Genomic DNA, 24,482 nt, shown 5'->3' with positions numbered 1-24,482 from the left:
GAGCTCTTTTTGGTGGATGAGGACAGGATATTGGATGATCATGTGTAGGGTAATGTGGCGGTTTTGTCTCATACTGCCAGCATGGGGGTTGGCAGTGTTTCTGTTTCTTTGAACTACAGTGTTCTAAAATTGTGCTTTTTAAACCTATCTCCATATTTCCTGGTTTTCAAGTGCTTAATGATTTCATTGCCAGAGGGCAGCTGCATGGTTCCTTTACAACCTTACTGGGGGGTTTTTTTGGTTGGGAGATTACTTTTTTGGCGACGGCTTTTTATAATGTGTGGAACTTTCTGTAGATGGAATTGCAGCCAATGGGAGCAGAGGTCCCCCTCTTCCCTCCCGGGGCTGTGACTGCTGTGGCGTTCATAGGCGCGGCCTGCGCCATTCGAAACCGCATACAGATTTCCTACATCTCTGCCACACCTGGTCCTAGTCAAAATCCTCCCTCTTCTGGCTGTTGCTCAGAGCCTTTGGCTCGGGCTGGAACCCTGCTGTTACAATGGGTGCAAGAGACCTCATCAAGTTTAGAAGGGCCATGCAAAATATCAGGTAACCTAAAAGTCCTTTTGAGTCTCCTCGAAACTCTTCTCCCTCAAGAACGTCTCTTCTGATCCCTCCCTGAGGCAGCTCTCTGGCTAAAGCAGCTAACATGAGCTGTAGGGTGGATTGGAGGAGTGTTGACAGAGCTGGAGAAACAACAAGGAGTCTGGTGGCACCTTAAAGACTAACGGATTTATTTGGAAGACAGAGCTGGAGGTAGCTCTCAAGTAAGGTATGGCAGAAGGCTAGTTGCAGACTTCCCTATGGAGAGGACCACACAGAGGTGAGATCTGCAGAACAATCTCCCAGGAGAAGTGGGGGAAACCCCACCACTGAAGACACCTAAAATTAGACTAGGGACAAATTCCTAGATGATGTCCTGTTGGGACCAATCCTGATGGACTAAGTGGGACCTGATTGGCCCCTTCCAAGTTGAATTTCTGGGGTGGTTCCTTGTAAAAGGAAGACACTTGGCAAATGCAGGCTTCTGGCAGCCCTGCGCAAGGGGTTGGGACTTGGTGTCAGTTATGAACTAATTCTTGGTGTATGTGTGAGGAGGGAGGGAGACCCAAACTAGTGGGGAAGGAGAGAATGGAGCACATCCAGTTAGGCTGGTGGTGATGGCCTGGAGCATTCAGGTCAGGCTTGATGATCTGGTGGCCCCTTCTGGCCTTGAACTCTGACTCAATGACTCTATTGGTGGGGGCGATTCCCTTCCCCATGCTGAAGGAGCTGTGGCCCTCAGCAGGATTTGAGGGAGGAAGAGGCAAGGAGGGAAGTATATGCTATGATAGGAGTCAGTTGCCCTGCCTAGCTGTGATTTTTGCACCTCCATTGACTAGCTACATATGAAGTCCAGTGAGAGCCCCCCAGCGTGATAGGTAGAAACTGAATGCGAATCCTCTGCCACCCTGCTGAGAAAAAGCCAGAGCCCTTCTGAGCTGGTAGATCGGAGCACATGTAACAAGACAGATGCAGGGCTGCTCCGTCTGGCCCCAGTGTGAGGGCCCCTGGGATGTTGTGTGCTGGGCCCTAGGGTACAATACCTTCTTTGAGTTTGGACCAATCACTGAGGTCCTGGGAAGCTGCGGGACATTCAGGTCACATGTGAAATGGGTCCCACCAGGGATGATGAGGGCTAGCTGGTGGCTCCTGCAGAGAAACAGCCTGCCTGTCTCTTTGAGGCATCCTTCAGGCAGCAATCAAGAAAGCAGTCCTGCATGGTGCCAGCAGGGCTGCCGAGAGCGGGTTCGGGCCCTGGTGAAAAAAAAATTTCGGGCTCCCCAGCAAGGGTGGACCAGCTAAACAGGGACAACAAGAGGGAGTGCAAGCTGAGCCCCCTTCTGGACCATCGGGCCCCAGTAATTTGTACCAGCTCCCCCCCCTCTCTTCGGCCCTGGGTGCCAGTCTTGTAAGCCGCTGCCCTTTCAGGCCTCTCTTTCCCAGGTATGGCTGAAGTGCCAGTGGCAATGAGACTGCATCCCTTAGCCTTGTGCCCTTCAGACCAGCTGTGGTAGCACTGAGCTTTAGGCTGTGGCCAGAGGTCAGGTGTCTGTACTCACACTGATCAGTCTGCAGCTTTTCACCCTGATGAGTGTGAAGTCCTGCCTGCGAGCCCAGGCCAGAGTGGCTGGGGCAGCGTGAACTGACTCTGGTCATTCTGGGGATCGCAGGAGGATGGGCAGCTGCGGCTGGTACTCTAAGGCCCTCCCTTGTGAAGTCTTGCAAGGCTCAATCTTGTACTCTTCCAGCACTTCTGTGGGGCCATGAGATGCCATGGCTCTGATGTCAGCTATTGGCCCTCCAGCTTTCCATCCCCCCAGTAATCAGGGCTGTCACAGAGATGTTCTGGAACCTGCAGGAAGAGGGGAGCTGGCTGATGCGCTTGCCCTGGGGTGGCATGTGCACTCTCATTCTCAATGGCTTCACTGTCTTCTGTTCCCTCCCCCAGGGGCCTGGGGCAGGGTGTCCTTACCTGCCACCAGCTTAGCCTAGCAGCGCTTGGGGTTGGGGTCAAAGGCTGCAGCTGGAGGGCCTGAGGGAGGGGTTCTGCTCCTAACGCAGGGTGGGGGTTGGGCTGTGGTCCCTGAGAGGGCTGGGGGCAAAGCCCTTACCAGCAAGTGTAACATCCTCCTAGGTTGTAGGGATGGAGCACAGCTATGGCCCCTCCATTGTGGATGCTGCTCCGTTAGTGACGTGTCCATGTTGGGGGTGAAGCCATGAGCGCCTGAGTGGCTCATAAGGTGGGGGTGGAGCCAGGGTGTAAGTGGAGCTAGATGTGTGGGGGTGGAGCTGTGGAGTGGGCGGAGCTAGTGCTGTGGGGTGGGGCCTATGCAGTGACTGCCCAGTTGCCTGGTGCCCATTGTTGTGGGCGTGTCTGAGCAGTCCCAGTGCCATATAGCAGCCCAGGTGGGACGAGTGGGAGTGATCAGAGCTCCATGGCTGACTCCACTGTACCCCCCTCGCTGCCCTGTGGCCTTATCAATGCCGCCAACCGGTACCTGAGCGCCGAGCCCTTCCGCTTCCAGGTGGTGGCCACGGGCTTGGTGCTGCGGCTCCGCCAGGTCTGGATGCTCCGCTTCGTGCCCTCACAGGGAGCCGGAGCGGCCGGGCAGGCTGAGGAGAGCGGGCAGAGACTGCATCTGCTCAGCTGGCTGCAGCGCTTCCTGGCGGCCGATCCCAACGGCAAAGTCACCTGTGACCAGGAGAGCCCGGGCCCAGGTGCCCTCTTCCTGCTGCGGCAGTACCCAGATGGCAAGGTGTGCAAACTCCACCCACCCCGAACTCTCCATTGCCCCCCACCCCAGGCACCAGCTCCACTGACCCCGGGCCCCCCTCCTACTGCAGCAGCACCTGAGGGCAAGGTGTGAGCCCCCACCTGCCCCAGCACCTAGCACCCACATACTGCTGCCATATCAGCCCATCTGATGGTAGAGCCCGCAGCCCCCTGCCCTCCCTATGGGCAATCTCCCAGCACCCCGGCTAGGGGGACCTGACAACTGGGGGAGGAGCAAAGCTGGCTAGGGCTCAGCTGGCGAAGGGGCTTCCCACAGATCAGTGGGGGTCCTTGCACTGAGCCGGGGCATGGGGAAGTGCAGATGAGCTCGGGTGCCATGTCAAGTCAGAATTAGCTCTCCCACCAAGCGACCTCTCTGCTGTGGCCAAGGCCTTAGGGGCACCGCACTATATTGGAGAGTGACCATGGCCTCAGCCCACCATTAGTGGTCTCTACAACACAGGATGGGTGGGCTCATCTCAGTTCCCCCATCACCCCGATTTGTGTGTTGGGAAGGAAGTTTGTCCTATGCCTGCTCAGATCCTCTACCCTGCAGCCATCAGGGGCCACACAGCCCCCAAGAAATCCCCCTTCTGTGGGCACAGTCGCTGTGTCACTGGCTGGAGGTGACTGGGTGCTCCCTGAGGGCCGGTTGGCTCGGGGCCTGCTTTTAGGGGGCTGGGTCCCACTGTAAGCTCCAGGGATGGGGAGGCACTTTTTGCCTCCAGGCCAGTGACTGGAGTCTGGCTGGAGCTGGTAGTGACCAAAAGCCTTCCCGCGGGCCGGCTGCTGAGGGGTCTGGGGCAGATAAGTTGTAGGCATCGCAACCTGGTGGCGCAGGTGCCCATGTCTCAGATGCCGTGGCTGGGAGCCTCCAAACAAGCCACCTGGCCAGCATGAGGAGTGGGTGGAGCCCCTGAGCTGAGACTGACTGAGTCACTTTGGATGTGGGCTGAAGCAGAGCCAGGGGCATGATTGCTCAGGGGTCTTGTGGTCAAGCGGGTCCTGCCCATGGGTCGGACGGAACCAGGGGCTGAAGAGCAGGCAGAAGACGAGCTGTCAAAGCTCACGTGTCAGCACGGACCCAGCTGGGGGCACTCCTGTGCTCTAAGGCCCGGACATCCTCTCCTCAGACATACGAGCCCTGAGGATTTCCCACCTCCATTTTACCAAGGAAATGGGGGATCCTGCAGGTCCCTGGTCCCACAGAAGGTAAGGATGTGGGTGCCACTGGGGCTCCCTTGCTGCACTGCAACCCAGGTGGGAGAGGTCTACGTACCCCTCTCCTGGACCCTCTTCCAGCCAGCCCAGCCCCTCTGGCTGCTGAGCGTGCCTCATGTGACAGTGCCGGCTTCTCTCCTCCATGTACCAACACACCCACATCTTCTTGTGGCTTCCCCCAGGCTCCCACACGCAAACCGGGGCCCTCGATTCCTGTGCTGGGGTCTGCACTGGAGGAGCCAGCACTGCCCCCCGAGCCATGCTGGCACCGGCCCCTCCTTGTTGGGTATGTGCTTTGCCCACAGGGAAGACACGTCTGTACCCACCCTGCCCTGGCACTGACGAGCTGCCCCTCCCGGCAGGTGTCCCTGCAGTGCGAGCTCTCCCAGCGCTACCTGGGCGGGGCCGAGGACAACATCACCTGCTTTGCCCAGACCGTGAGTGAGGGCGAGAAGTGGAGCCTGCACCTGGCCCAGCACCCCAACGGGCACATGCTGAACCCCGGCAAGCAGCGCTACATGCGCTGCGACCAGCAGACCGGGCACATGCGCTGCGACCGCGATCTGCCCTGGGGGCCCGAGGCCGTCATCACCCTCCACTTTGACCTCAAAGGTGGGCAGCCCCTCCCCGCTTCCTCAGGGGTGCTCTGCCCTGCTGGGGTGAGGGGAGCTGAGGGGAGGTACTGGAGAGTAAGGGGGTGGGGGATTAAGGGGGTGCCATGTGGGAGCAGATCGGAGGGAAGGGGGAAGATGTGAGCAGGGGAGGGGGTATTGGGCGCTGGGGTGGGTGGGGAAGGATCTGAGGGTGCAAGGAAGGATGTGGGAGGCCAGGGCACTGAGGTGGGATAGGAAATATACGTGTAGATGAGGTGGGGTGCATGCTCGCCCATTGCATGTGTCCCACAGGCCTGCAGCATCACTGGGATTGCCAGTGGCTCGGATCCTGTACAGCTGGGAGGGCTGTTAGGCCAGCAGCACTGGGCTATGGTGCCCCGGTGCCAGGATGACTCTCTCTCTAATGTTGCCTCCCTGCCCCGTCTCTAGAGAAGAAGTACGGGCTGCGGAGCGGGGCTGGGAGCCTCCTGGCTGCCGACGGCTCACTACAGGCCGAGCTGTCCCCTCAGACGCTCTACTCCCTGGAGCTGCGGGGTAGCCTGCTGGCCCTGCGGGACGCAGATGGCAGGTACCTGACTGGGCGCGAGGGCATCGTCAAGACCTTCAAGACGGACAAGCCGGGGCGCGACGAGCTCTTTGCTCTGGAGCCCAGTGCTGCACAGGTCTCGCTGCGCACCTTCGCCGGGGGCCGCTTTGTCTGCTGCAGGCCAGGTGAGCGGGGCAGGGTGGGGAACCCGGTGCTGCACCACTTGCCCTGCTGGCTGCTGCTATTCCCACTCCAACTCGCCCCCCCCCCTGCCCTGGGCTGCTCTCCAGACGGGCAGCACGTGCTGCAGCAGGAGCAGACCTGGCAGCCAGGCCCCATGTATTCTGGGGCACTCTGCACATAGAAGGCCTAGTGGTTGCAGCACTGGACTGGGACTGGATCTGGGTTCATTTCCCGGCTCCCTGCGGGACCTAGCTCAAATCACTGCATCTCTCTAGGCCTCTGTTCCCTATGTGCAAAACGTTCCTTCCTTTCTCCCGTTTGTGTAGTGAAACAGTCAGATCTGTAGGGCAGGGACTGTCACTGTGTCTATACAGCCCCTAGCACAATGGGGCCTGATCTTGGTTCAGGCCCCTATTGTTGTTATCTGTATTAAACTACGGCGTGATCTGAATTCTGCAGCAAAATCCGGTGGTCTCTGAGAAAGATACAAGTCGTTTGCAATATTGCACCCAGTGGAATATGGAAATCTGCACTGTGCTGTTTATTTTGTGTAAAGCATTGTATACTGGGCTACCCCCACATGTTGAACATGGCCCATGGGGTTTGGCATTGACAGATAGTCAGTAGGTTTCATGCTTAACAGTCCATAGAGCTGCCGGATCAGCCGGCACTTCCTTTCCTAGCTGTTGTTTCAGGCTGTCTGCCTACAGCCTCAGGCAGGTATCCCATTGTTAATTACCCTCCATTCATATTTTCAAGGGGGCTCTGCATTATGTGGGCAGCCACAGGGTCCCAGTTAGCCCTTGGGATCTCTTCACAGGGCTGTGTCCCCATCTGCTGTGGTGGATGGAAGTTGCTGTGACTGGAGTAGGTCCAGCTGCAGCCAGCAGAGGGCAGCAGTGATACACATACCGGCCCTTCTGGGCCATGGGGGAGGGCGTTATTGACTCTCCAGGCTGGCACCACACTGCCAGCCTTTTTACTATGTGTCTCTTGCTGCCCACAGGGGCTGACATCTATGCCAATGCCATGTCCGTCGGCAACACGGAGATTTTCCAGCTGCTGCTGAACGATGTCACTAAGCAGGCCTGCTTTCGCAGCTCTTCCGGCACCTATCTCGCTGTGGTGAGTGTGGCTGGAGCCAGGGGATTGGCACAAATCCCCCGATGGGGGGAGATCGACAGAACCACCGGCTTTGGCCTGCAGCATGCTGCCTGCTGCAGTGCAGCTCTGGCGATCTACCAGCAGGGGGCGAACACATCGCTGGGACAGGGATGTAGGCAACTGCCAGCACAGGGAAGGCTGGCCCTGGCTCTCCCCTGCCCTGCTATCCAATCCCAGCTGCTAGAGTGTGCCCCGTTCCAGGAGTGGCCTATTCAGAGGGTGCCAGCAAGTTAGGGGTTAAACCCCCTAGCTCCGGGGCCTGGGTAGGAGAGCTTTGAATCTCAGTCCCTCTGTCCCTCCTCTGCCCAGCCCTGTGCCCAGCTGGTGCCTTCCTTAGCCCTGCCCCAGAGCCATGTTCGCCCCTCCCTTAGGGAGGTGTTAGGTTGTGGCAGGGTAACATGGCTCCAAGGACCGGGCCTGTGGCTAGACCCCAACTGGGAACGGGAGCAGCTCCTGATCCCCCCCAAAGGGGGAACATGAGGGCTGAGCACCTGTCCCCGCCCCCTAATGCTGCCTCCTTGCAGGGCCCCAAGGATTCTGTGGTGAGCACCAGCACCCAAGACAAGGGGGTCTGGTTCTCACTCCAGTACCGGGAGCAGAGGGTGACCCTGCGAATGGCTGACGGCAGACACATGGCCACCAGGCCCAATGGGCAGCTGCTGCTGGTGCCCGAGGCGGCAGGTAGGGGCAGGACACAGCCGACACCCCTAATTGGGGAGGGGGGTTGGCAATGCGATAGAGGCCCTTCACCTCAGTGCCCCACGCTTCCCATCCAGCCCCGGGGCGGCGCTGATAAATCCCTCCCGTGCAGTGGCTGTTGTGGGGCTCACGTGACGTCTCTGCCCAGATCACTGGCACTAACTGCCCCCCTTGGTTGCAGCCAGGGTCCGCCCTGGCCTTGGAATGAGGCCCTGGGGCAGGGGCCAGGACTGCCCTGCAAGGAGAGCGTCCGTTTCCAGGGCTTGCTCTTCAGCAGCGATGGCGATTTTGGGCACACAGCAGCTTTGGCCTCTCTGCTCGATCCCTGCCCTGGAGGGGTGGGGCAGAGGGGGTCTAGGGCCCTGCTCTAGAGCGTCACCCCTATTTCCCCCATCCCTGGGGGAGTGGGCCCTGGCCTGCCCCATATACTGAAGGGATGGTTCTCAGAAGCAGCCCCTCCTGACCTGACTTGACAGAGCTTTGGCCCTGTCTGCCTCCACACAGCGCTTCTGCAGGCCTGGTAGCCTCCATCCTGTGCCCCGTGTGGGACCAGCTGGAGCTAACGCTGCCTGCGGGGATCTGTGCCCTCAGGCAAGGGGGAGGAGTTCCTGCTGCTGCTGGTGAACCGGCCCCTGCTGATCCTGCAGAGCGAGGCGGGCTTCGTGGGGCTGTTCCCCGGGACGCAGCGCCTGGACGGAAACCGGCCAGCCTACGATGCCAGTGCCCTGACACTCGGCGAGGACGGCTTCTGCCACTTCAGAGTCGGTGCGGCACGGGGTTCCTGCCAGGGTCTGGGGCATGGAGACGCCAGGGGACTGGGGAGTACCAGGCATGGGGAGGGGACCGAGGATTTGTGCCAGGGGCTGGAGTGTGGGTGTGCAGGGTGATGAGGGTGTGCCAGGCACTGGAGTATCCCTGGGGATGGGGGTGCTAGGGGAAGCCGACTGGAAGTGGGGGGAGGGGCCCTTGGCCATGTCTTAGGAAGAGGGGTTGCCCAGGGTTCCTCTGCCCAGGCTGGAAATGCCCTCTTCCATCACTGGGGGGTCAGTCAATGAACTGCTGAAGGCCCCCAGCTCCTCCCCTTCCCATCAATTTGCAGTAGCCAGCACTTCAGAGGCAAGGGGGAAGCGCCCTCTGCCCCTCCCATAATCCTCCTAGGAGCAGAGTCCATGCTGGCCCCACCTAGTGTCCGCTCTGCAGCAAGGCTCTGGTGTGCATCTCCTGGAGTGCTTCCACCCATAACATCCTGCGGCAGCACCTCCCCTAGGTTACAAGTGTGCCCTTTCACTCTGGCCGCCCCCTCTGCCATGATCCATGTCACCCAGCCCTAACTGCTCCCTTTGGCCCACAGCCAACAAGTACTGGAGCCTGGATAAGGACGGGCTGGTCATGGCGAATGGAGACCACCCCAGCAACTTCACCCTCCAGTTCGTCTCCTCCAGCTGCCTTGTGCTGAAGGCTCCCAACAACAAGTACCTGGTGGCGGAGGCGGGGGGCCGCCTGTGGGCAGGGGCCTCAGACGCAGCCTCTGCCACGCCCTTTCACTACTAAGGGTCTCTAGCCCCTGAAATAAACTTCTCTTCCACTGTCCAAGCGCTGCCAGCCTATTGCTGGGACCCCCTCCCCTCCTGCTGCCACCCGGTCATTGCCCATCTTGCCTCACTATCAGTATCCCTCCTGCTGCCTGGAGAGTGGGTCCAGGCTGGGGCAGACAGTGCAGGCTGGCATGGGCCTGGCCTGCCACCTGGAGCCAGCTGTTGGGAGATGTGGGTCGGGGGAGGCAAATTGATGGGGCTTCTCCCAGCCAGAGCAGTGCTCTGTGGCGCAGGGAGCATTCATGTGTCCTAAAGTGGGAGCAGGCTGCCCCCTAGTGGCCCAGGGGGGAGGTGCCTCCTTGCTGCCTCCTGGGGGAAGCCCTACTCTAATGAAAAGGCTCTAGGCAGCAGCAGTAGCAGAAAAATAAATATTTATTGGAAAATAGTATTGATTTGGAGGATGCGAGAGGAGGGGGAAAAGTGCCACGAGTCACTGCTACAGCAAATAACACTGAATGTGGGGGAGCGGGTAGAAGCACCTCTCAATCAGTCACACATGCGATAGACAGGAGCTTATTAATACTTACAAGGGGGGGCCCTGGGTGTCTGCCCCTCCACCCCCATGCTGAAATGGGAGGACACAGAAGGTGCAGGCATGATCCATGGGGGTGTGGTCTGGGCCAGGGGCCACCTGGCCTTGTGTACGTGGGCTCGGACAAACTCTAAGCCCTGGCTGTAGGGGCCGGAATGGGATCCATGTCACCTCCCAGCAGCCTCTCCCCCTCCTCCCTCCCCTCCCCCACTGCACGGCAGGCAGGGGAGGGCGGTGCCTGCAGCGGGTGAGTGATGCCTGGGCACACGGAATGGCTGCTTCATGAGGCGCCAGGTCTGGGATGCGAGTTAGTCTCTCTCCAAGTTGCTGGGCACGCCAGCGGTGGCTTCCTGCCCAGGAGGGGCTGATGTGGAACGAGGCTGTGGCTGGGTCTAGCTCTGCTCTGAGGGGCTGAGACGCCGCCATCAGACCAGCCGTGGAGGGAGGGAATGTGTGGCCTCAGTCCCAGGCGCTGGGGCAACGTGTCGCCTTGTCTGGCACGGAACAGGCTGGATGGAGCCTTAATATGAGTCCACCCTAGAGGGAGATAAACAGGAGAGAGCCTGGCCGTCAATTGCAGACCCTCAGTAGCCTCTCCAACCCCACACGGCTCTGGCTGGGGCGGGGGGGGAGCTTCCCTCACATCCCTGGGCAACCCTGTCACCCCAACTGCTTCCACACACCCCCGGGAATCTGTCCTCGTAGCAGCCAATCAGAGGAGAGGAGTGCAGATGAGGAAACCGAGGCAGGGGCAGTCAGGAATGGCACCCAGGAGTCCTGATCCCCAGGCGTGTGCATGAGCCACCTGCCCAGCCATTCCCTGTTTGTATCATCAGCGTTTTCTCTCCACACTTTCCCTCCCTCATCCTGTCTCCACCACAGCCTCCCTCCTTGCTCATGACCTATTTATTCCCTCATTTCCACTAGCCCATGAATGGTCCAGTCTCCCCCAGCCCCAGTACTTTTTCACCCCTTGGATCCTGTCTCCCTCCTGGCCAGTCTGTCCATCCCAGCTCCTCCCATGTTACCCCTCCAGACCCTGCCCACAGCTCCTCAGTTTCCCACTGCCTCCCAGTGGTGCGGCTGCTCAGGGCAGGAGGGGGGTGGGGTACCTGGAGAAGGAGGCCAGGGTGAGGATGCCCAGGAGCAGCTCGACGGCGTAGAAGAGCAGCAGGATGGCATTGAGGATGGCCTCCAGCCGGAGGGCGTAGGTCTGCAGGAGCAGGTAATAGGCCGCCATCACTGCCGCTGGGAATGTCAAGGCCAGGCTGATGGAGAGCGGCACCTTCCGCTGGCACAGGTTCCCCTTGGAGCCTGCCACGTGGCACAGTTAGTAAGGCAACTGCTCCCTGCCCTGCAGCCATCCACGCACGCAGCTTCCTGGAGGGGCAAAACTGGGGGGACAGGGATATAGAGCCTATCCCCTCTAGGACACAGGCTCCAATCCAGCCCAAGGGCAGGGAATGGGACATGGAGCTTTTCCTCTCTAGGCCTCTGGCCCCTGGTCCAGAAACCTGGCTGGCTCAGGCAAAGAGCTCTTCAACTCTAGGCACTGATCCATCTCCAAGCTGAGTGAGCAAAAGCCAGTCATGTGCTGGCTGCTTGGCGGCCCAGTGAAATCAGGCACCAGTCCAGCTGTCTCAGAGCTGTTTGCCCCCAGGGGGCTGCTTGCCCTGTTGTTCCAGAGCTGGCTGTTAATCTTAGGCACTCACCAAAAAATATCCGAGTGACTTCAATGCCGAGGTAGAGGAAGAGCATGACCAGATCCAGGGCCAAGTTGGCAGAGGGGTATGGTAACAGCAGCCCTGTGGACACAAGTCACCTGTTTCAGGAGGAGTGCAAGGCCTCCAAACCCTCTTTCTGGGGTGCCACTGTCCCTCACCGGGACAGGCCCCTAAGGAAGGGGAGATGGCTGTGAATAACTAGTGGTTCTCAGCCCGAAGGCCTTCCTCCAGGGACAGCAAGTCTGGGGGAGAGCCCCAGAGAGGTGCCAGCAGGACCACAGAAATGCAGTGCAGAGTGGCTCATCTAATGGGTCCCGGCCCTTGCCCAGCATCAGAGCCAAAGGCTTCCTCTTACTCCTCCCTCCCACCAGATGCAGCCCTGCAACGGGCTGGGAGTGGCTGAAACGCATGGATGGGCTGGGAGTGGCTGAAACGCATGGATGGGCTGGGAGGCCTGAGGGGCTTAGGTGGAATAAGTCAGCTGGCACTCCACTGGGCTTGTCCTGCCTGCCTTGCCCTCAGTCAAGTGGCGCTTGATACCACAGCACAGAGGGCAGCCCTGCTGCCAAAGGCTGTTCTGTAGTAGTCCCTGGTGATCTGGAATGGCAGTGGAGGGAACTCACCTTTATAGACGAATATGAAGATCTCCAGGAGGAAGTAAGTGGCATAATACCATCCATTGAGGAAGAGCAGGATTTCCAGCGGTGTAGAGGAGAGCTGGCGGCCTGGGGGATGGGCAGACGAATAGCATGAATGGGCGAGGTGCTGCTCCCCATGCAGGCCTGCCGGCCTCATTCTTCCCCCCAAAGAGGGCAGAGGAAGCCAAAAGGGCCTGAGCTGCATTAACCCCTAACTCCCCATGGGAGCCCCGCCCTCGTAGGATGAGGGATTGTCTGGCTCTCTGAGATAGGCTGAACACAAGGGACTGACTGAGAGGATAGGTGGTCAAGGTACTACTGGCCTGGATCCTTTCCCAGCTCTGCAACAGGCTCCTTGCATGACCCTGGGCAAGCCACTGAGCACAGACTTACAAAGAGATGTAGGCACCTAAAAATGTAGACAGGTGCTCACCTGCCTCTTTAGGCACCTCAAAATCTGACCCTGAGTCTCTCTGGGCCTCAGTTTCCCATCTGTAAAATGGGGATAAGAATCCTTCATTTCATAGAATCATAGAATATCAGGGTTGGAAGGGACTTCAGGAGGTCATCTAGTCCAACCCCCTGCTCAAAGCAGGATCAATTCCCAACTAAATCATCCCAGCCAGGGCTTTGTCAAGCCTGACCTTAAAAACCTCTAAGGAAGGAGATTCCACCACCTCCCTAGGTAACCCATTCCAGTGCTTTCTCCCAGCTTTTGTCTATTTTGTTTCACTGGGGCAGGGGCTGGTTCTCGCAATGCATTAGTGCAGCAGAATGGAGCCCTGATCTCAGCTGGGGCTGCTGGGTGCTATTGTGATTTCACATCGTCTAAGGCCAGAAGGGATCACTGAGTCTGACCTCCTGTATAGCACAGGTTGCCAAGTTACCCCAGAGGCCGGACGAGCTGCCACTTGGGGCTGACCTCACATCTGGCATGAGTCCAGTAACTTGTGTTTGACTAAAGCATCTTCCAGAGAGGTGATGTGACTCCCCCACTTCCCTGGGTCATTTTTTCCCGTGGTCTGTCCCCTCACTGTTAGGAATGTCGGCCTATTGTCTAATTTGAATTTGTCCAGCTTCAGCTTCAGCTTCCAGCCGTTGTTTCGTGGTTGGCTCTTCTCCGCTAGAAGCAGGCAATGTGGTTCTCTAAGCCTCTCCACTTTCTGTCTGCAGGCAGGAGCTTTCCCCACTACATTTTGGTTTTTCTCCCTCTGCTTGGTGCCACCCTTGGCAGGAAGAGGATTTTTGAGAACAGGAAACTTGTATTTAAAGAGAAAACATGGCAGGGCAGCAGACCCAACTAAGATCAAAGAGCTCCTACACATGCCCAGCCACACAGTAGTGTGCCACCTACCCCACTTTACAGCAGGGTATCAGGCAGCAAGGAGTGAAACTCGGCAGCAGGAGCTGGCTTCGCACTCTCCAAGCCGGCTGTTTCTATCTGGTTGGTGCTTCAGGCCAAGGTGAAGCATTGACTCCACCAGCAGTGATGTGGCAGACAAGCTTTCAGCTGTGTGGGCTGGTCATTTAGCAGTAGAACATGTTTTGGAAGTAACAAGCCAGAAACCCATAGCTCTTGTCTTCTGTTCTGACTGGGGTGAAACAAAGTTCCCAGGAATATGTCTGTAAATGGTGGATTCTCTGTGACCTTAAGTCTTTAAACCATGATTTGAGGACTTCAAGAGGTTAGGGGTCTATTTCAGGAGTGGGTGGGTGAGGTTCTGTGGCCTGCAATGTGCAGGGGGTCAGACTAGATTGGGGTGGGCAAACTACGGTCCGGAGGCCGCATGCGGCCCTTCAGATATTTTAATCCAGGGGGCAGGGTGTGGCTCCCGGAACCAGTGGCATGTCCCCTCTCCGGCTCCTACACGTAGGGGCAGTCAGGGGGCTCCGCACGCTGCCCCCACCTCAAGCGCCGTCCCATGGCCAATGGGAGCTGCAGTGGCGGCGCCTGCGGACAGGCAGTGCGCCAAGCCGCCTGGCTGCACCGCCACATAGGAGCCAGAGGTGGGACATGTCGCTGCTTTTGGGAGCTGCTTGAGGTAAGCACCGCCTGGAGCCTGCACCCCTGACCCCCTCCCATGCCCCAACCACCTGCCCCCGCCCTGATTCCCCTCCTGCCCTCCAAACCCCCTGCCCCAGCCCGGAGCCACCCTCCCGCTCCCTGAACTCCTCATGTCTGGCTCCACCCCAGAGCTCGCACCCCCAGCTCACCTCCTCCCGCACCCCAACACCCAATTTTGTGATCATTCATGGCCCTCTATACAATTTCCATTACCAGATGTAGCCCTTGGGCCAAAAAGTTTGCCCACCCTGGACTAGATGATCATGATGGTCCCTTCTGATCTTAAAGTCTATGAGATGACAGAACCCTGTAGTATGCGGTGTTTTCAAGGTACCGACAAATCGTAATCAGGTTAGTGATGAGAATTAGGGTTACCATACGTCCGGATTTTCCCGGACATGTCCGGCTTTTTGGGCCTCAAATCCCCGTCTGGGAGGAAATTCCAAAAAGCCAGACAGTCTGGGAAAATAGGGAGGGAGGGCCCGGTGGTGCTCGGCCGGGGCCGGGAGTGCGGGGCCGGGGGTGCAGGGGCGGGGGTGCTCGGCCGGGCCGGGGCCGACGGTGCTCGGCCGGGACGGGGACGCGGCCGGGGCCAGGGCTGATGGTGCTTGGCCGGGACGGGGACGGGGCCGACGTGCTCGGCCGGGACGGGGACGGGGCTGGCGGTGCTCGGCCAGGACGGGGCCGATGGTGCTCGGCCGGGACGGGGACGGGGCTGATGGTTCTCGGCCGGGACGGGGACGGGGCCGACGGTGCTCGGCTGGGGCCGGGACCGAGGCCGGCGGTGCTGGGCCGGGGGTGCTCGGGCCAGGGCCGGCGCCCCAGGTCCCGAGCCGGGCGGGAGACACCGGGGCCAGAGCCTCTTGGCCTGGGCCGGCCGGCCGCCGGAGGGAGCTGCTGGGCCGGACTGGGCTGCGCCGCACCCCGCCCCAGCCCCAGCTTACCTGCTGCCTCCCTGTTTCAGGCTTCCCGCGAACATTTGAAGCAGGGGAGGGGGAGGAGCAGGGGACGGAGCATTCAGGGGAAGGGGCAGAGTTGGGGCGGGGACTTTGGGGAAGGGGCGGACTTGGGGCGGGGCTGGGGCTCCGTGGAGTCTCCTCCTTTTTTAAAACTAAAATATGGTAACCCTATGAGAATGGATCTCACTGCCAGAGCTAACGCTGCCTGACCCCGACCGTTTCCATTCCAGCCTCTGCTGGCTGTAGGTCTGCGCTTTGCAGAGAAGTTTCCAGGCCTGGGCTCTGAGGGCGAGCTGCTTTTCAGCACCCTTTGAGCCAGCTGGGGTCAGTGGATCTGTGTGTGTGTGTGTGTAAGGGGGAACTCGGTGCTTTCCTGAGATATAAAATCTGCTCGTTTTGTTTTTAAACCAGCTCCTGAAGGTGCAGGAGGGGGCGATTGGGCAGGGCCACCCTCTCCATCAGCACCTGGGGAGAAAGGCTTGGAGGGAAACAGGGCTGGGGGGGGCATAGCTCCGTCCATGGGGTGGGGGAAAGGGAGGCAGGTGACCCCCTGGGATGGATTGGGGGAAGGGATGTGCCCCTCCCCCCCCCATGGAGGGGAAGGTCAAGAGCCCTTCCCGCGAGGACGGGGTCACGTAGCAGCCCCAGGGTGGTCAGGGAAGTGGGAGGACACGTGGCATCCCATGTAGAAGGTGGGGCAGGAGGACGTGCACCCCGAAGGTGGGAATGGGGAGGTCACGTGTCTTTCCCGCAAGGATTAGAAGTCACGTGGCACAGCCCCCCGGCATGCGCCCCCGGATGCTGCCGCCCCGCACTCGGTGAAGGCTCCTGGGGGGGAGGGGGTGTCCCACGCACCGGGCTGGTGGGGAGGGAATCCGGGACCCCCTCCCCGCACTTACTTCTAGGCGCCATCTTCCATCTCCATGGAAACTGTCACCCAGCGACATCGCTTCCGGCAACGCGGACTAGGGAAGCGGAAGTGCGGGGCCAGAGCGGCTCGCGCCGCTCCATCCGGCTCAGCCCCGCGGCTCGATGGTGCTGGAGGACCCGCCGGGCTTTGTGCAGCGGGGGCTGCATTGTGTGGTGGCGGTGGCAGAGGCAGGCCCTCCGGGGCTGGGGCTCTGCGTAAAGCTCCAGCTCCCGGAGTCCCGGCATCTCCGCGCTGCCCCAGGGGGTCCCTCCAGCCAGCCCAGGGACCCCCCGGGAGCCTGTCGGCTCAGACACCCTCGTCCCCCCGCCTTGATTATTTGTTTAACATCTCCTGGGTTCGAAGCCCGTCTCCTGCCTGCGTGGCTTGTTGCCTTTGCCCACCCACAGCTGGGGACATTGCGATGCTCCCCCGGCCTCTTGCCTCCAGGAGCTTTATGACAAGACTTGTCATCCCATCACAAGAGTTGGCAACGCAGCTATTGGCTCCTCCTACTATCCAGGGGCTCATGGCTAATATTGAGTGCCTCACAGTCTGCTATGGATCCTGATCTCCCTCTCTAACAGCAAGGCTGGTCACTCTGCAGTACCCCTGGCACTGCTTCCCCATGAGACCCTGTTCCCTCCTTCAGCACCCCGACCCACAGACAACACAGGTCATTTGGAGATATCCCTCCCCCAGCATTGTGTAATCCCCCTTGCTCACCAGTGACCCCCATTCCCTTCCCCAAAGCAGCATAGTTGGGTCACTGTCCGACCTCTTCCCCACAGCCTGTCTGGAAAAAGGAAATACCATGGTTCTGAATTACAGAATTTATTTCTGAATAACTAACTCCTGAGCTGTACTCCCTTCTGCTCTGATCACAAGACACCACCCAGGCCCCTTCCTCTGGAGCAGGCGTCTTGGAAATAAACCAATGCTGAAAACACAGCTCACTGGCAAGCTGAAGGGTTTCTCCATCTAGCTAAGATCATTAGGCTAGCAAGTGCTTTATCTTCTCTCCCCTCCAAGATTGGAATGTCATGGGAAACAAGGGCTATGTTATGTGGGTCTACATGTAACTCTGCCTGCCCTATGTTACGGCACCATTCCCGATACACACCTCTGCCCTGGCCTTTACCAAGGCTCTGCACCTTGCTCAGCCCTCCAACAAGCTGATGGAGGAATTCAGCGGTTGCCCATTCAGTAACGCCTACTGTATGGTAGGAACGCAGACCCTACTGCTACCACCGCCAGTCAAGGTGACCAGTATTGTCTTATTGTCTCCTTCCTACTGCTTAGATTGTCAGCCCTTTAGGGTGGCAGCCATCTTTGTTCTGTGTTTCTCCAGTGGCTAGCTCAACAGGGCCCTGATCCATGACTGGGGAATGACTAAACATCACAGGCAGCTCAGCAGCTGCATGGAGAGTGTGTGTTCTGGCCATTGGACTCCTGCCCCCAGTAGGGGAATTAGCTGCAATGTGGGCTAGAACAGAACAGTGTTTTTTGGGAGGGAGGGGGACACATACTCCTAGGATAGAACAGGGCCTGGGGTACGGAGGGTGCACTCAAAACATGCACACACAAGGACGTTTCTGGAAAATGAAGCCAATTTATTGTCTCATAATTTACAAAAATACGAAGGTACAAAAGGAGGGTCTACCACCAGGACAGGCCTAACGCTGCATGGCTAGGACAGGCTGCGTCCTGGCACCTCATCCCACCAGATATGCAAAGCGGAGGCCAAATGGAGCCGATACCAACAGGACCCCATTGGTCAGGCGGCGAGTTAGCTGTGCGTAGGGCTGGTGGAAGGATTGTTCTGGATGAAGAGGAGCCATGCTGCAGTTACAGGACAGGAGTCCTCAGCCAAACCTGCTTAGCACTTCGGATCACTCCTCAGGGAGGCTGCAGCTGGGTCTAGAGAGAAAGGGGCAGGAACGGCTCGCTGATCTGCAAGAGGGGAGTGGAATGAGTTACTGGGGATGAGGGAGAGCCTGAGCGGGCAACCAGCAAAGCAGCAGGTGCGAGGATGACACGTCTCTTGATGGGATCTCTCCAGCCTGTTTAGTTCATGGGATGGAGTGCGAGACCAGGCTTGAGAGACACTGGCTTCTCAGACAGCTGATAGAGAGCGCAGGTGGAACGGGGGGCTCCATGCCAGCCAGCTGGGAGCAGTCACGGACCGGCCACGGCTCTGGGTCCTGGAGGAAGCCATCAGCTGCGGACCTGAGCAAACTCCTTGCGCAGCCATAGGGAGTCCTGGTAGAAGCGGGGGTCCCCCAGGTGCAAGGCCGTCCTCTTGTAGAAGTAGCAGTACAGCACGGCCACTGGGGACAGCGAGAGGAATGTGAGACAACACAGCCGGCTGGGGAATGTCCTCTCCCCCACCCCATCCTCCACCTGCTGGATCACCCCAGTGTGCCCTGGGGACCTTCAGGACAGGCAGAGCCTCCCTGAGATCCAGCACCAATGGGAAGGGGTTGGTATGGCTCATGGGAACGTAGAGCTGCCATTCCCTAACAAACCCACCCCAAGCCCAGCCTAGGGAGACTGCAGGGAAGGCAGATGGGGCCAGCCCACTGCCAGCTATGGTAGCTCTGCTCTGGGGCTGTGGTCTGGGTGTGCGTGTTGGGATCCATGATGGAGCTTGGCCCTTACCCAGCCTCTGGAACACAAAGAGGGCCTGCAGCCCGTCCGTCCATACAAAGCGGGTGGAGTTTTTCCAGCGCAGGTTCTGAAGGAGAGAGAGGCACAAGGGAAATCAGGGGGCAGGAAACGGCCACGTGAGCACCTGCCCAGCCCACCACAGGGCTCAGCACGCTGAGTCCCTTTACTCACTTCCTTGCTCCTTTCTTCTCCGGGCTGCTCCATTCAGTCACCTCCCCATGTCACTTACTCCAGATCCCCAGTGGGAAGCAGCTCCCTATCTCCCCAGGGTTAGAGGACTCCCCCTAGTGGCTGAGCCCCTCAGCAGGGGGAGAAATGCATCATCACTGTACTGATCCACTTTCCAAAGCAACTCTTTCCCAACAAGAACCATCCCCCTCTCTGAGCCCATCCCTGGGGCCCAGCCGTCTAGAGGCTTCCCTCCTCCTCCCTACGAGCGGGGGTGTGAGTGGCAGGGAGCAGCTCAGGGAGCACACAAAGGTTAATCAGATCAGCGGATTTATACAGAACACCAAGACCCAGTCAAGCTTCCCAACACAGATCCTAGAAAATCCTCTTAAATCCCGCTGCCCAGCTACTCACTAACTCGGTGGCTTTGGGCAAGTCACCTAGGCCCAGTTCCTCAGAAGTATATAGGTGCCTAACTCCCACTGATTTCAATGGGAGTTAGGCACCTAAATACCCTTGAGGATTTGACCCTGAGCCCCTCTCTGTGCCTCAATGTCACCGTCTGTGCAGTGGCGGGGGGGAGGGAGGGAGGGGAGATGATGCTGGTGGCTCCCTGTTTCATGGGGGGGCGCTGGACGGCAGGTGTTCTGAAATTCCTGGCTGGGGGGTGCTGGAGCAGGGCAGAGGGGGACCACGGCATTCATGGCAGCAAAGGCAGCTGGTATCTGGCTGGCAGTGCCTCACCATGATGCTCTGTTCCAGCGGGTTACAAGCGTCAGTGGTTCTTATTACTGATGTTCTTCAGCACCAAACGGTTGAATCCAACACAAGAGGCTGGTTTATTATCCTGTGGCTTTGGGCCAGGTACTACTAGACTCAGCCAGCCGGTCACCCCAGTGCTCACCCCGGCGTCTCAGAGCCAAGCAGCAGCTCCAGCAGAGAAATGGGATTTGTGGAGCTAGCCCTTTAAGAGACTGGCAATGTCGCAGCAGGTAGCAGAGAGAGACTCTCAGCTGTGGGTGAGATCAAAGGGGGGAGGGCGCAGTGCCTAAGAGACAGGGCAGGAAAGCGTTAATGGGAGTGGCGAGGAGGGGATGGTGGGTGTCTTGAGGATGGGGAGAGAGCAACCCTCCCTACCCTTCTCCTCCGAGGAGGGCAGGGCACAAGCAGAGCTGCCAGCACCTGTGCTTGCTCCAACCCAAACTGGGACAGACACTCGCAGCCTGTAGCTGCTGCAACCAGCACTGGTTCCTGGTGGGGATTTATCCATGCACTGCCCTGCACAGACATTGGCACTGCTCACCCAAGGATTAGCCTCGTTGGTGGGGAAGCCATTCCAGCAAGACTCTAAAGCAGGCTTGGGAGCTTTCCAGGGCAAGTACCCACCAAGCCAGGCATCCGTGTAAACCCAACTCCCTAGGGCTCCCACACATGATCCAACCCAGGATGCAATTGTTCATCTGTTAGATCCTGATCAGAACCGGCGAGACCAGAAGCTGCTGCTCAGGGGGGAGCTGAAAAGGGAAGGAGGGGGATTTCAAAGGGAAAGGCTCTTGCTGTACCGCCCTCTCATGGGTACCACAGTTGAGGACACAGGTCAGTTTCCACCCTAGCTCCAACAGTCCCCTGCCAGGAGGGTGTTCTCTGAGGCCTGGCTTCTGCTGAGCAGTGATTTGGGTTTTTAGATGGAGCAAAATCCCTTTGGGAGGAAGTGATGGGATATCAACAGACTGGCCAATGGCCCAAGCTGTGCCAGGAGGGAGTGGGCTACCACACTAGATGGATCGGTGCAGCCACTCCACCACCTCTTTAGGAGTGAACACCTCTGATTTCCCTACTGTGAGCATTCTGATCACTCCTGGGATAGCTCCTGAGGGCAGAACCAATGCCTCCGCCATCCTCTGGCCCCAGCCGCCAAGGGAGGAGTTGGATTCAAATGTATTTTGAATCCCAAACTATCCCCCCTCCAAATAAACTCTCACTGTGGAGTTGCCTCCCCCAGCCATGTTTCCTACCATGGCATCAAGAGAGCACAAGGCCCAGGACACCAGCACCTGCCGATGGCCATGCAACAGGCTGCTGCGTGAGGCCCCACTCCTGCTCTCGGCAGTGAGGACTCTGCTTGAAGTGGCCAGGAGGGCTGCTCGCAGACCCGAGTCAGATTAGGTCCCCAAAGAGCCATAACTGACTATGCTGCCTAGTGGGAGGAGCAGCTCTCCCCAAATCTGGCAGATGGGGCATGCTTCTGCCCAGCCCCACGGCCAATCTCCAAGAAGAGAGGAGGAGGCTGGGGAGGCACATGTGCCACCAAAGAAAGGATCTGAGTTGGGGAGGAACAATGCTCCCTGTCACAAGTTAGGAGGAAGGTGCTGGGGAAGGGCTGCACGGAGCCCAGCTGAGCTCCCTCCAAGGGAGAGGAGAGGAAGTGGGGCTTGTATCCCTCCCCCGCTTCTACTCCAGGCCCAATCCCCCTGCTTGAAGCATGGGGTGAATCCCCCAATCAGCGAGGGCCCAGGTGCAAGGGTGCTTAGCGGCAGCTCCTGGTACCTCACTCCTCTCCTTAGAGTGCCCCACACTCTCCAGAGATGCGCTGCTGCCTCCTTGGGAGACGGACACGTTCCACAGAGCAGCAATCCTCCCTCTCTGGAGCTGCAAGGGGAGAGGGGCCCTGAGTGAAGCTCTGACCTCTCCAGGCTCAGGAGTCAGCCCTCCTCCCTCAGGATAAGCTGCTCTCCAGCAGGAGGCCAAGACAACACACTGCTTACAGAGTGTGGCAGGACTGGCTTGGTGCACAATGGGGAATTTTGGCCCTCTCTAAACCTTTATGCCAGAAGGGGGCTAGCAGAGCAGACGGACAGTGTCCAACTGGGGCAGGACATCAGACCAGTGGGTGGTTCTGGGACTACAGGAAGTGGGTATCATATCAGATGCACCAGGCTCCCAGCTGCTCCGGAAGAGGGTGAGCTACCCATCTAGACAGATGTGTACAGCTGTTCCTACGCCCCCTGAGAACAAGCCCTGCCTTACCATGATCCAGATGTGGAAGGCGATACTCAGAACCAAGTAAGCCGCCGACAGGACAATGGTCCCTTTAAACTTGTGGAAGAGGAGGTTGACCAGGCCGGCCTGGAAGACGAAGGTGTTGAAAAACATGAGGAAGATGATGATGATGTTGAAGAGGATGGCGATATCCTGGATGCTGCAGGGAGACAGATGCCATGAGCACACTTCCAGAGACCACAGCCCTCCCTGGGGCCATGTGCTGGACACAGTGGCCAACACAAGCATTGCCCTCTGTCCTAGGGGGTGTCCCAGCTGCCCTAGCCTACACAGCAAAACACAAAGCCTGTGCTGGAACAACACCGTGCACCAGGCCCCTGGAAGGAGAGGCAGCCAGCTCTGGGTGGTTCCTCCAGCCCAGGCAGCCCCTCCTAGTGCAGTAATTCCCTGCTTTGATAATTGATCTGGGCAGACACAGATGTTCCTCCCCAGATCTTTATGTAACTGACACTTGGCTTAGTGCCAAGAACACGGGCTGGCTCTGGGAATGGAGCCACTGTCCACAGACCAGATTCTCCCTGCAGCTACGTCCCCCTCCCCCCTGGCAGCTAACAACTGATGCTTCAGAGGAAAGCAGTCAGGTACTGCTGCACACAAAACCTTCCCCAAGTCCTCCCCCTCCACTCCATTGCCTCAGTGTGTCCTCTCGTCCCCATTTTCTTGGCTACAGTGGCAGTGAGCTGGAAGAGAACCCAGGGCTCCTGACTCCCAGTCCCCTGCTCTACCCACTAGCCTGCACTCCCTCCCACAATTGAGAAGTGAACCCAGCTCTCCCAATTCCAACCGCTAGCCCCTGCTGCCTCACATGAAGAGCACAAGCTGGATGACGGGGGCCGTGCGGAGCAGCTCCGAGAATGAGTTGACAAAGAGGTCATAGACGATCAGCAGGAACTGCAAGGAGAGCACCAGGCTGTAGTTACTAGTCCGGAGCATCTTCCTTTCCCAGGGCCCTCAGCATGTGCATTCCAGAGAACAGAGCCAGCTCATCCTCAGGGCCAGAGGGGCTTCGGCTCCCCTCCTGCACCACAGCCTCTCCCTGCTCCCTACAGCTGAGCTCTGGAGTCTGGAAGAGAAGGTCAGAAAGGGTTTATCTCCAGCAGGGCCTGTGGCAAATGCCTACCTGACCTAGGGGTGAAGCTGCAGCTCAACCAAGAGCCCAGCTTGGCCAGGGGTTCTCCCCAAACTGCTTCATATGCTCCCAGACAGTACCTGGGCCCAAATCCATGGGACCTTCTCAGTTTCAGCTAGCCAGCAGCCAAGCTCCAGGCTAGAGAGCAAAGATGTTTACAAGAGAACACCCTTAAGGGTCATAGCAGTAACCCTGGACTCCCTTCACCCAGAACACAGGCGCTCTCCTACCTAGGGGCTGCAGGCATACCAGGGAGAGGATCTCAGGGGCTCCATGCAGAGCCATGCCCTAACCCAGGGTGCTCTCTACCCTGTGAGTCATAGTCAGAGGGCTCTCGTTCTGCCTGACCCAGGTTACTTTAGGGTTATGGCAGGCCACAGACCGGCAGAGAATGCGTTTGGAGGAAGGTGGGGGGGACACGACCCTGGAGGAAGAAGAGGAGACAGAATCTTGGGGGGTTACAGACGCCCATAAGGGAAGAGGATCATAAATATATTTGGGTTTGGGAGCCAGCGGTAGTGGTGTGAAGGGACACGGGGTTGAGCAGAGGACAATGGGGTGATCTTATTTGGGGCAACTCACGCACAGCCTGAGACTGGAGCAGAGGGATCCTTCCTGGAGACTCAGGATCACCCCGGGCAGGGAGAAGGAGACAAGGAATAGGAGCTGAGGCAGGTTTACCCACCCGTGGGGAGGGAATATGGGTCTGTCCATAGGAGAAAAGAGGAAATGCAATTCAGAGCCAGCCAGCCCCCCCGCGCCCCCCGATTGCTACAACGCGTGTGTGTGTGTACCGTACAGCGCCTGGGGGTGGGGGTAACAAATTGGGTCGCCCCCAGTGGGAGGGGCAACAATACTAGGGGATCGCACGTAGGTGGGGGCAGGAAGGCCAGGGCGAATCCCTGCCAACATTTACGGGGGCGGGGATGGGGGCGATTCTGGGACATCGTAATTGACATCCCTCTTAATTCAGCGCCTCCGGGGACTCGGGACACGGAGACCCAGGAGCTTTCTGATGCCTCCACATGTAGGGGCCCCCTCGGCCCCCCTCCAATGGTTCCGCCCAGGGAACCCCCCGAGCCCCGGCCCCCACCAGGAACCCCCCGGGCCTTGGTTGCATAACCAGGGCGCAGCGGCCCGATCCCGCCTCCTGCGGTTCCCCCGGGCGCAGCTGCCTTCCCCCAGCCAGGCCGGGCCGGGCCTCGCACGTACCTCGGGCCGCCATCTTCCATCCCCATGGAGACCGCACAGCCATTGGCGACCGGTCCGGCCGGCGGAAGCGGAAGCGCTCAGATAGAACCCAGGGGCACCT

At 58.9% G+C, this 24,482-nt stretch overlaps 4 protein-coding genes across 5 annotated transcripts; 2 read left to right on the top strand and 2 right to left on the bottom strand.

The window, feature by feature from the left end:
• Positions 1–2,893: 2,893 nt before the first annotated feature.
• LOC128836383 (fascin-like) lies at positions 2,894–3,567 on the top strand. Its single transcript, XM_054026621.1, has one exon. It carries the CDS (start codon positions 2,979–2,981, stop codon positions 3,408–3,410), a length of 432 nt encoding a protein of 143 aa, XP_053882596.1. The 5' UTR covers positions 2,894–2,978; the 3' UTR covers positions 3,411–3,567.
• A 135-nt stretch (positions 3,568–3,702) lies between these two features.
• LOC128836370 (fascin-like) lies at positions 3,703–9,543 on the top strand. Its single transcript, XM_054026589.1, is given in 7 exon segments — positions 3,703–4,817; positions 4,820–5,149; positions 5,581–5,862; positions 6,867–6,985; positions 7,549–7,705; positions 8,315–8,488; positions 9,075–9,543. Coding segments are annotated over 7 exon segments (1,752 nt in total). The 5' UTR covers positions 3,703–4,327; the 3' UTR covers positions 9,275–9,543.
• Positions 9,544–9,672: 129 nt separating this feature from the next.
• On the bottom strand, positions 9,673–16,227 carry TMEM216 (transmembrane protein 216). Its single transcript, XM_054026622.1, has 5 exons — positions 16,136–16,227; positions 12,198–12,299; positions 11,563–11,655; positions 10,963–11,164; positions 9,673–10,387 (listed from the first exon to the last, which is right to left on the bottom strand). The coding sequence occupies exons 1-5, from the start codon at positions 16,146–16,148 to the stop codon at positions 10,372–10,374; spliced, it is 426 nt and encodes a 141-aa protein (XP_053882597.1). The 5' UTR covers positions 16,149–16,227; the 3' UTR covers positions 9,673–10,371.
• Positions 16,228–17,735: 1,508 nt separating this feature from the next.
• On the bottom strand, positions 17,736–24,458 carry TMEM138 (transmembrane protein 138). Of its 2 annotated transcripts, none has more exons than XM_054026619.1 (6): positions 24,383–24,458; positions 23,753–23,876; positions 22,847–23,104; positions 22,009–22,180; positions 18,805–18,880; positions 17,736–18,473 (listed from the first exon to the last, which is right to left on the bottom strand). In XM_054026619.1, exons 3-6 carry the CDS (start codon positions 22,972–22,974, stop codon positions 18,361–18,363), a joined length of 489 nt encoding a protein of 162 aa, XP_053882594.1. In that variant the 5' UTR covers positions 22,975–23,104; positions 23,753–23,876; positions 24,383–24,458; the 3' UTR covers positions 17,736–18,360. The 2 variants fall into 2 exon arrangements, with proteins under 2 accessions (XP_053882594.1, XP_053882593.1); XM_054026618.1 differs by having other exon boundaries at positions 23,757–23,876.
• Positions 24,459–24,482: the final 24 nt, after the last annotated feature.

This window comes from Malaclemys terrapin, chromosome 4, assembly GCF_027887155.1.
Source record: "Malaclemys terrapin pileata isolate rMalTer1 chromosome 4, rMalTer1.hap1, whole genome shotgun sequence".
Taxonomy (NCBI): Eukaryota; Metazoa; Chordata; order Testudines; family Emydidae; genus Malaclemys; species Malaclemys terrapin.
Note: the sequence above shows the minus strand (reverse complement) of the source record. Positions and strands in the feature narration are given on the sequence as shown.

Coding starts and splice junctions, on each gene's coding strand:
- LOC128836383 (XM_054026621.1), top strand. CDS start 2,979: ATGGCTGACTCCACTGTACCCCCCTCGCTGCCCTGTGGCCTTATCAAT.
- TMEM216 (XM_054026622.1), bottom strand. Junction 11,656..12,197: donor CTTCATATTCGTCTATAAAG/GTGAGTTCCCTC, acceptor TTGTGTCCACAG/GGCTGCTGTTACCATACCCC. Junction 11,165..11,562: donor AGTCACTCGGATATTTTTTG/GTGAGTGCCTAA, acceptor GCCACGTGGCAG/GCTCCAAGGGGAACCTGTGC.
- TMEM138 (XM_054026619.1), bottom strand. CDS start 22,974: ATGCTCCGGACTAGTAACTACAGCCTGGTGCTCTCCTTGCAGTTCCTG. Junction 18,881..22,008: donor CCTTCCACATCTGGATCATG/GTAAGGCAGGGC, acceptor TCTCTCCTTCAG/AACCTGCGCTGGAAAAACTC. Junction 18,474..18,804: donor CTTTGTGTTCCAGAGGCTGG/GTAAGGGCCAAG, acceptor CGCTGTCCCCAG/TGGCCGTGCTGTACTGCTAC.